The sequence below is a fragment of the Nicotiana tabacum genome, chromosome 7 (genome assembly GCF_000715075.1).
Source record: "Nicotiana tabacum cultivar K326 chromosome 7, ASM71507v2, whole genome shotgun sequence".
Taxonomy (NCBI): Eukaryota; Viridiplantae; Streptophyta; class Magnoliopsida; order Solanales; family Solanaceae; genus Nicotiana; species Nicotiana tabacum.
The window spans coordinates 146095131-146106517 of record NC_134086.1 but is presented as its reverse complement, the minus strand read 5'-3'; the positions used below and the strand labels follow the sequence as shown (position 1 = coordinate 146106517).

The 11387-nt window shown below is 36.7% G+C and overlaps 1 protein-coding gene across 1 annotated transcript; it reads right to left on the bottom strand.

Moving 5' to 3' along the window:
• Positions 1-8266: 8266 nt before the first annotated feature.
• LOC142162345 (secreted RxLR effector protein 161-like) lies at positions 8267-8740 on the bottom strand. Its single transcript, XM_075218689.1, has one exon. It carries the CDS (start codon positions 8738-8740, stop codon positions 8267-8269), a length of 474 nt encoding a protein of 157 aa, XP_075074790.1.
• Positions 8741-11387: the final 2647 nt, after the last annotated feature.

The following is an 11387-nucleotide window of genomic DNA, read 5'->3' as shown; positions in this document are numbered from 1 at the left end:
AGTACTCAAATTAACTCTCTAAAATAAAGACAAATAATACTTTTAATTTCACATAAGCTTGGCCAATTTAACAGGCTATGAGTGATACGACGAAAATTATTGTCACAAAAAGTTAAATAATCATGTTACACTAGCATCATACTTCTACTTCGAATTCTCTCTGTGAGTTTATTAATCCCCTTGCCCCCCCCCCCCCCCATACACTTAATCAAATGCCTGGTACAGAACCAAATAAGCAAATTGGACGCCTTTGATCATCACAAACTTGCACGAATGTCAGTTGCTAATTATTAACATCGCCATTTATTGTATAGTTCGAAACAACCATTCACAAATAAGGAGCCAAATCCAATTAATCTACATTATTCAAGACATGACATTTTGTTGGGAAGTCTGTTCAGTTGGATCATGACTCCCTACCTAACTTTCAAATTATTCAGTATAAAGATAAGATTGAAGAAAAAGAAGTACTTCATCCGGTCTATAATTAGTAATTTTTTGAAATTTGACACACCCCTTAAAAAAATACTAACTCCTAAAAAAAATATTTTGACTAAATTATCTTTAACTAAAATTTGTATATTGTTAACTTGATACATTAAAATATGTAAATAAGAGAAAAAATTGAAACAATAAAGTTAATTCTTTTTCAATTATATAAAAAAATACTTATTTTTGACTAAAATAAGAAAGATCAAAATGTCACTTATTATGAATCGGAAAGGTCACTAATTAAGATCGCGATCTCACGTCTTATTTAATGCCAAATGTTTCACTTAATTTGAAATAATTTGGTACACGGCATCTAAATTTGGCACTGTCCACAAGTCCGTTCCCTACTTTCTAGGGCACTAATGAGCTGTTCGATATCAAAGTTTTAGAGTTAAAAATGAATCTTCAGGATCAACTTTTTAATCTCTTTCTCAATGAACCGGACAGCGAATTTCTTCCGATTTTACGCGAATCCCCTTTTAGGGAACAAGGCTTAAGGCCAGAAATCCTATAGTATATAATTTTGTCTCCCCAAAAAAAGTGACAACAATTTCCCCAGCTGTCAGCAGCAACTCTCACTGTAGTTTAATCAGAGGGCAAATGGCACGAGGATAACGTTGAAATTAAAATAAAGGTTTAAGCACACCAACCACTGACTTTTAAATGCTGGTTTAACATGTTTATTCCATTTCAGATAGGTTTGAGGATTTAAGAGGTAAGTGTACATTATCACTGCTCATCATTCTTTTACGTGACACATGATGACCGTGAGCACGTGATTTTTGCTTCACGGAAACTACTCCAAAAGAAATCGGAAAAGAAATAAAACAAGTTACTTTCGGGTACAATTTTGAGAATTTGTGTGACATTTTAATAATTGTTCTGTCCGTAAATGCTCGCCTTACTATAGTTAAAAAAAATACAAAAGTACATGTTCCATGCATTTACGAATAAATGGTACATTTAGGAATTAATTAACCATAATTTGGTTTTAAAAAGCGAAAATCACAAAAATATTCATTTTTATTCTATTTGTTGTCATGGTGATCTTATTAAATGTTTTAATTCGTGTGATAATTGTTGTTAGGTGTTAATTAATATTTGTGTAGTTTAATTTTGGTTTTATTTGATTAAGAATTTTTGTTTAATTATAAGGAAAAAAATATCGGATTTGGGCCAAAAATCCAATTGAAAATCAGGCCCAATCCGTTGCATTGGTCCAGTCCAATTGCCTGACCCCATGCATCAAACGATGCCGTTTCGGCGCCTCAATCTGAACCGTTGATTTGTTTCAATCAGACGATCCAGTACAACCCCTGCTAAGTTGAAATGACGCCGTTTTAGGCGAGTTGATCTGAGTCGTTCATCTACATTGATCCAACGGTCCCCGACTTCCCTCATGACCCGACCCACTCCGGTTCGAACCGATCCCTGGCTAAAACCAAACGACGCCGTATTATTTAGTTCCCTTAATCCTGGCCACTGATCTTAATTGATCCAACGGCCAGGATTGAATCCCCCACCCCGTATAAGAACCCCCAATCCATCACCCCACGCCCCAAACCAAACCCCCCTCACACACTGTTCACCTTCGTCCCCAGAAACCCCCCTTCAAACCCTAGCCGCCTTAGGATCCCCTCACCATAAACCCGGTAACCACGACGCTGATGACCACCAAAATAACACCCCTGATGCACCCAACCACCCTGAACACGAATCCGTTAGCCTCTTGCCTCGAATCATTCTCCATCGTCTCGAATCTTCGTTTGAAGGTTCGAACAAAACCAGATCTACACCCACCGACCCCAAAATCATACCACAACACCTCATGACCTCCCTCACACCCTAAACGCCATTGGTTCCGTTCGAATCTGACCAGAGCTGAAGGAATCCCAAATCGGACCACAAAGAACCCTAAAAAGTCTAAAAGTTGAGATCTGTCCGAATTAAAAGATGATGTGGGGTCTAATTGACCTTAGTCGAAGAGTTCTCAGTTGAGAACACTCGATTAATGTCCATTCGACCCCAAAAATGGTCGAGTCCGAGTTCGAGCCTGGGTCAGTTTTTGATTTCAAATCCCTGAGGTAATTTTCCCTTTCTTTTATTCTCCTATGAATTCTATCTGTCTTTCATGTTTAGTTTGGTTTGTTTTGATTTTTCTGTCCATGTCTGTGAATCTTGAGTTAATGTTTAGTTTGTTTTATGTGTTTTACTGATTGTTTGCTGCATATTATAGCTTGTGTAGTCGTTTAAATAAGTGTCATCAACTGAATTCACTTGAAAAACTAGAAAATCATGAGTCTGCTTAGTTCAGTGTGATTACTAGCCTGTCCCTCTTATCTATGGTGAGACTTGTATCAATAGGCATGTTGTAGTAGTGCTTCGACCTTAGTGTGCATCCTCAACTGCCTATTGGATCAATTGGTTTTGAGTTGGTCAGGTTTGGCTCCCAATATGACCAACTCATACCATTTGATTGGCACCCCTGTTTGATTGAGTTTGAATCAATGGCTGAACTTAGATTAGGAATTAGGTATAGCTGCAGAAATCTAACAGACCAACCTGAAATCAGTATTGAATTTAAGCTGATTAGCTAATAGCCAGCGATTAGTTGAATTTAGAGGGGTTTATATACTGACTATTAAGGGTTAGGGTAACACAGTAATATGCAAAGGGTTAAGGGGTAATTTTAGGAGTTTAGTAGCATGTTAACAGGCTGTTAGAGCTGGGGTCTGCCTAGGGGTCATTTGATAAACTTATTTTAAATGACAATGGGGAACAAAACAACAAGCATGAGAATTAAGTGAATATTATAATAAACTCATAACTCTTGATTAAAATAAATAGGACAAGCATGGGGGACAGAATAGTTTACATCAAGAAAAGGCACTTAGGCATGAGAATTGAGGGGTATGGGCAGACCTGAAAGGCTGTGAAGTTCTAGGCAGACCTTAGTGGTCTCTTTCAGGTTATAAATAGAGCTATTTTTGGCTAAGAAAGGGGCTGGACAGTTTTAAGTTTAGAGAGAAAAAAAAAGGCTGATCTTTCCACCTTTGGTTGGACATCAGAAATTGAGAGAGGTAGAGTGTTAAAGCTAAACTTCTACATTAAAGAGTTTGAGGCTGCTTTTCTTGAGTGTTTTGACAAAAATCAGAAATTACTACTTTCGTGCACCAGTCTGTTGTGTTGGGACACTGTTGGGTTTCAGTTTAGTTCTTCCTGGTTTCTCTACTTGTTGAACACTGTTTCAGTTGAGTGTTCTTGGTTTTCTGTTGGTCTAAAAGTTCACTGGTCTTCTGCTTGGTTTAAATCTGTTGTTGGTTTCTCCTACTGGGTATTATTAGATTTTGTTTTGCTGGGTTTGCTGTTGGTAACAAAAATCTGACTGCTGGGGTTGTGTTGCTGCTGACTGCTGTCTTTGTGTTGTTGTTGTGTTGCTGTGTATGTTACTGCTGCACTGATCATTCCTCTTCTTCTTTTGCTTTCCTATAACAGGTACACAATTGATACACTGGTCAATGTAGGCTGAAATTTGAAGCATGAATACAAAAATGAAGAGTGGAAATTATTTTGAATTACTTTAGAAATATACTGAATATTAGTTGTATGTATGATAGTTTATTTCCTCTACTAGAACCATGTAGTTAGCTGTGATGTAACTGAACCTTTGTACATATCATTTAGTTGGAGAACTCTTAGTTTTGCTTATAATTAAAAGGGAGTAATATTGTAGTAGCCATGTTCTATTAGTTCATTATTGTTTGTCAAGAAGCATGTTAGGTACCAATAGTTACTTCTTTAAACAAATGGCTTGTTTTCAAATTGGTAGGAATAATGCTTGATTAGACAAGCAGTACTTTACATTTCAGTCCCCTTATAAATGTCAAACATATACGAAATAAGTTAACCACGCCCAATTGGAATAAGGATGGCCCAGGTCGAGTTTCACGTTATGCACATTGGTCCTGGGCCCATAATATCTAAACGACTGCCCATATACGCGTTCATGTTTCGGATTTTGCAAATCATATTCGGAACCCGACCATAACTAATTTGTAAGCATGTAAATAAAGTTAGACCGTTCTTCTTCTTTCATTATTAGAGACAAACTCAATAGAAAACATAGCCACTATAGGACGACCTTTTAAATAAAAAATGAGACGAGCCTCGCCAAATAAATCACACATTGCCGGGGCCCTCAATAAATACATAACCATTGACTAGGCTTTGGATTTGGCCGTTTAGTGAATTTTTCACGGCCTTTTTGTAAAACAACAATACGTAGTTTCTTTAGGACACGTCTTAATTAATCTTACCTTCTTAAATACGGGTGTGCATTTATGTGACCCAAATCCAAATCTCAACGGAGTCGAAATGTGTCTCTAATCACCGGTACATTGATTGTGACGTGGCTCGAGATGCGTTTTCACAACGTTGCAAATTGGCTCGAGATGCGTTTTCACAACGTTGCAAATTCCCCCAATGATAATAATAATAATAATAAATAACGAATGAGACGAGCCTCGACAAACAAGAATACCCAAAGTGCGGGGCCCTCAACGGATAATTATTTCGAGTACTTAGATTCCGGGACGAGCCGTTTAGCAAATTTCACGGCCCTACCCAAAATAATGATACGCTAGTCGCTTTAGGCGCGTATTTAATAATGTTATCTTCTTAAACTCGGGTGCACATTTATGTGACCCAAATCCAAATCTCAACAGAGTTGAAATGTGCCAACAACCACGGGTGCATTGATGTGACGTGGTTCGAGACGTGTTTCCACGATGTTGCAATTCTTGATAAAAAATAGTAATGATAAAAGCGGTTAAAAGTTAAAACTTGCACATGAGCTCATAATTGTATAAAATCAGATAAACAAACCGAATATGACAGTTGAGCGACCGTGCTAGAACCACGGAACTCGGGAATGCCTAATACCTTCCTCCCGGGTTAACAGAATTCCTTATCCGGATTTCTGGTTCGCGGACTGTAATACAGAGTCATTCTTTTCCTCGATTCGGGATTAAATTGGTGACTTGTGACACCCTAAATCTCCCAAGTGACGACTCTGAAATAAATAAACAAATCCCGTTTCGATTGTCCTTTAATTGGAAAAACTCCTTCACCCCTTGCGGGGGCGGCAAAAGGAGGTGTGACAATGACTGTTTTAGTATAATAAAATTTTCAACCATATATTTAATATCTAAGCTCTAGATAACAAGTGCAAATTCAAAACTGTTGATTATGTATATTTGCCATAAAAAACAATAAATAGATCGGAAAAGGGCTAAAACTGCCATTAACCTATTAAATTTGGTATATAAATATTCTCCGTCTATTTACCGAGCCAAAAATGCCGCTGTTATTTTGTTGTTGGAAAAAAAGAAATGCCCTAAAAACTAATACCCATAAGATTCACACCAAAATTTAATAATTAAATGCGACAGCCGATCTCTTCCTTCTTTTCCAATGAGTTTTATCATTCTTTTTGTCTCTTCTTATTATGAAATTTAATTTATGGTTATTATGTCTGATGAACTGCTAGAACTTTTTAAATTCACTAGATCGGCTCACCTGTGGTTCCAAAATTGCATACTTATCCAATAAATTTAATCCAAATTAAACAAGAGAACTATCAAATTTAACTATACTGCAAAGGCTAAATTTGATGCTAACAAGTAACAACTGAAAAATTCATTAAACTTTGAGGCTAAAAATCTTAAACAACACCTCAAGCGCGTAGATAATCAATGTAAGAAGACAATATGTACTCTGCACGAAAAAATACAACCAAACAGTACAACACACCTAGCATGTCTATTGTACCTAGTTTAAAATCAATACTACAAAATAATTTTTTTGGACTTATGATTTTCCAAAAAGAAGATATCGGAAAAGACGGAAGGAGATTAGGTGTGAGATTTTATTATTAAATTTGGGTTTGGATCTTTGGAGATGGGTGATTCATATATGAAGAATTAAATCAAACACATAGTTTGCAGGATCAATGTATTTGTTTCACTAGTCACATAGTTCAATCACATGTTAACACACAAATTAAACTATAAAGTTCACAGTCTATGATCGTACCTTGTTACAGAGATTCGTTCCAAGTATTTTGCAGAAGAAATATTCACTCAAACTCTTTAGAATTTTGTGAGACAAGAAAGAGATTTTTTTTTTCTGTTGAAGGAGGAGAGAAAGCGATGCTTGAATTTTCACGCATACTCCTCCTTTTATTGAACAGATACGACATAACAGTTTAGGGAGTCCTAACCGTTGTGTCTCTTCTTTTATTTTTAATTAGATATATATATATATATATATATATATATATATATATATATGTATATATATATATATATATATATAGATAATACTTATTAAACATGGACTGGGTTGGCCCATATGGGTGGCCCAAGTCTAATTTCTTTCATCTCCCACTCACACATAGTGGGTCAACTCTCACTCATATTCTGTAACTTTCATACATAACGATTAGACCGTGTGACCGGTGCATACTTCGAGAGCTTCACTTCTATACATCTGTTAGGAATATATAGCTTCTCGATTTAATGGATTTGGAGTAGATTATAGTATGCAGTACCCTAGACCATTTATCACATTTATATTCCACAATCTCTTTTGTCTTAATTTGAGTTCATCATTATGTTCTTGTCCAAGAAAAAAAACATAATGGATCGATCAATGAACACAATTAATGTGATAATACTTGATGATCTTCCTCATCTCACGAATCTCTCAATCTCAATCTGATATGCTTTTCTAGAGATATTCCGCCAAACCGAATCAAACATGATCTTTTGGCAACACTCTAAGATAGCAAACACCAAACTGAATCTAAGAAACTGGTCAGAGTCATGAGGGTACGACGTGAAAACTTCACACGATAGCAAGCAGAGATTAAAACTTGTACCGTCCTTATAGGTCATTTTATGCATACGTGACATGAATTACGTATCACAATATTGACTCATTTCCCGTAGAGCGTATGTCTTTTACAAATTCAATACTGTGCAGATGATAGTTCAGACAACGTCATGTCTAACTTTGAGTTCATAAATCTACTCTTTATTTTATCAATCTATCATAACTCACATCTGGCATTAAGACAGACTGTTAAATATAATTACATATGATTAACTATAAATTCAAAATGACATTTATATTATAAACATCAAGCTCTCTATTACTATCGCTTCTGATAATAATAAGTTTATAATTGTCTCATCTCTATCAGTCACTTGACAATATAGGCGATTTCCTGTGTGAATAGGCAAATCAATTTGTCTGTCTGACATACTTTTTATCCTTATAAAATTATGTACTCAACATAAACAAATATTATATGTATATGAACCAACAAGAATGAATAATTAGGCATCACTAACATTAACTTTAATAACGTAGTTTTACATGAACATGTTTGGGAAAAACTTAAAATATAAATATACTAGCACCTACGCAAACCCAATGACTTTACATGTCTTTCATAAGCATCACATGCTATAGGTTTCGTTAATGGATCTGCTACCATATGGTGCGTAGAGATGTATTTCATGCTCATTTCTTTATTTACAACCATGTCTCTCACAAAATTATACTTAATATCAATATGTTTCATTTTTCCATGGTACTTAGGATCCTTTGTGTAGGCTATTGCAGCTTAACTATAATTGATGGTTACTGGTTCAACAACATTGTTATACACACCCAAGTGGACCAGAAAACGTTTAAGCCAAACAACTTCCTACACAGCTGCTGAAAGTGCTACAAATTCAGCTTCCATTGTAGACAAGGCTATGCATGATTGTTTCTTGCTACTCCATGATACAGCGCCATTATTAAGCAAGAATGTGTATCCAGAGGTAGATTTTCTTTCATCTAAATCTCCTCCCCAATCAGCATCAGTATAGCTTTTGAGTTGTAGATCAGTTCCTTGGTAACATAACGAATAGTCGATTGTGCCTTTAAGATATCTCAGTATTCTTTTAACTGCTTTCCAATGTTGTTGTCCTGGGTCAGATTGATATCTGCTAACTAATCCAATAACACAACAGATATCGGGTCTTGTACACATCATAACATACATTAAACAACCAATCGCATTGGCATAAGGAATCTTTCTCATTTGTTCTTTCTCTTGTGGATTCTGAGGGCACATCCTCCGGCTTAAAGCTTCACCTCTAGAAATAGGAGTGTTTATGGGTTTGCAATCTTGCATATTAAAACGTTTAAGAACTTTCTTAATGTGAGGTTCTTAGGAAAGAGACAACAATCTCTTTGAACGCTCTCTTGAAATCTTAACTCCAAGAATGTATGATGCTTCACCCATATCCTTCATCTCAAAAGTAGAAGATAACCACTCTTTTATCTCTTTTATATACTCGATGTCACTTGCAGCTATAAGTATGTCGTCTACATACAATGATAAGATTACAAACTTATCTTTGGATATTTTAATGTACACACAATGATCTTCGTGGACCATAGTGAAATCATATGATATGATCGCATTATGAAAATGTAAATACCATCGTCTAGAAGATTGCTTAAGGTTGTAAATCGACCTACGAAGTCGGCATACTTTATGCTCTTCGCCTTTTTCCACGAAACCTAGAGGTTGTTCCATATAGATTTCCTCTTATATTTCTCCATTAAGGAATGCAGTTTTTACATCCATTTGATGCAATTCAAGATCCAAATTATCCACTATTGACAAAATTAGCCTTATTGAGGTAAACCTCACAACAGGTGAAAAGGTTTCTTCATAATCAATTCCTTCCTGTTGTGTATACCCTTTAGCTACTAGGCGAGCTTTATATCTTTCGATACTACCATCAGCCTTACGTTTGATTTTAAGAACCCACTTGTTCCCAATTGCTTTACGGCTCATAGGTAGATCAACCAATTCCCACACTTGGTTTGATTTCATTGACTCCATCTCATCTTCCATTGTTTTTAATAATTTATCTTTTGCGGGGCATGTAAGAGCCTCATTTACATTTCGTGGCTCTTCTTCGTCTTGTGGAGTAACCATAAATACTTCCCTTTCGATCTCAAATTGACGACGGGGTATATGTTGACGACTCGTTCGTCGAGGTTGAGATTGATAAATTGATCTATCAATTGGTAAGTTACTCCCATTGGGACCAGCAATATCAAAGTCACTCAATTCTAATGGTTTATTAGTAGTAATTGGAACATATCCATTATCATCAGAGTGACTCTCATCCAAAATTATTTGAGTGTTTACAGCGGAAACTATCTGGTCCGTAGTTTCATAAAGAGACAAGTCATGACCTATCTCGCCCTGCTTAGGAAAATCATTCTCTAAAAATGTAACATCACGTGATTCAAGTTCAGTCACCTTGCCGCTATCTTGTTCACCTATGAACACATAACCCTTCGATTGTTTAGAGTATCGTATAAAGATACATTTTGTTCCCCTTGGACCTAATTTTCCATATGAAGAAAAAGGATTATGAATAAAAGCAGCACAACCCCAAGGCCTTAAAATGGTCAAATCGCTCACTTTATCTTTGCACGAAAACCCTTCGTGTCTTCGGGCAAAGAAGGGCAGCTGTAAGCACGTGATTTTTGCCCTATATGAGAATTACTCCCAAAAAAATCAAAATAAAATGATTTTCCTTGGTGTGCAATTTTGAGATTTTTTGTGACATTTTTGGATAACTATTTATATTTGTCTGTGCATTTTTATTTGTTAAATTAATAAAAAAATACAAAAATATGTCGCATTTTTCATGTAGGATTTAATTCTACAATTGTTAGTAATTAAGTTTGTTTTACAAAAATTAAAAATTACAAAAACAGGCATCATTTGCATTTTTAGCATTTAATGTCCAAATATACAATTTTATGCTTAATTATTACTTAATTGTGCGTTAATTATTATTGGGAGTTAATTTGCGCTTTTATAACTTAATTTAGTTCTTAATAATAATTTAAGTATTTTTATAATTTAGTTTTAGAAAAATAAAAGAAGAAAAGAGAGCGAAAATATAAAGAAAATCGGAATTGGGCCTCTTCTTCAATTTCAAACCACAAGCCCAAAAAATTGTCCAACCTTCCCCACGACCCGGTCCATTTCAAATCGGGTCGACCCGGTCCATAACCCCAAAGACCCAACATCTCCCTATCTTGCATTTCAAAAAAACAAAACAAAAGAAAAAAACCCTAAAAACCTAACACTACCCATCCGCCCCCCTCCTCTCTTTTCTTCTTCTTCCTCAAGCTCCAAGAAAGTCATCAATGACTACCCTCTTTACCATCTCCATCACCTTCCCCAAGCAAGAAACCATGGCTTCCCCCCCTGCTACCCTGCTACCCAAGTCGACCCCTCCAAGCTCTAGCTTCGACAACCCAAGCTATGAACGACCCCTCCTTCCTCCTCCTCGCGTCCAGTCGCTGCCACTGTTGTGTCTTCATCTTCTCCATGGAGAGCTCAGGCTCGTCCATGGCTGCCCTCAACCAGCTTCTTCTGCCTTCTGCTTCATCGACCTCCATCCCCAGCTGCTACTGTTTCTTCTTCGCTTCGTCCAAACGACCCCTCCTCCGTGGTCCGCCATTGACGCAGCCAGCAGAACTGCACGTCGAACGTTGCTGCTCTTTCATCTTCTTCGTCAAGCTCGAGCTTGAGCTCGACACCCATGGCTGTCGCGTCCAACATGGTTGCTGCCTGTTGCTCCGACGTGCTGTTGCTGCTACTCCGACGTGCTGCTGCTGCTACTCCGACGTGCTACTGCTGCTACTCCATCGTGTTGCTGCTTCTCCTTTGTTGCTGCTGCTAGCTACTTCTTCTCCATGTCAGCTTTGTTGCTTTTGCTTCAGTTCTCGTCATCGCCAAGCAC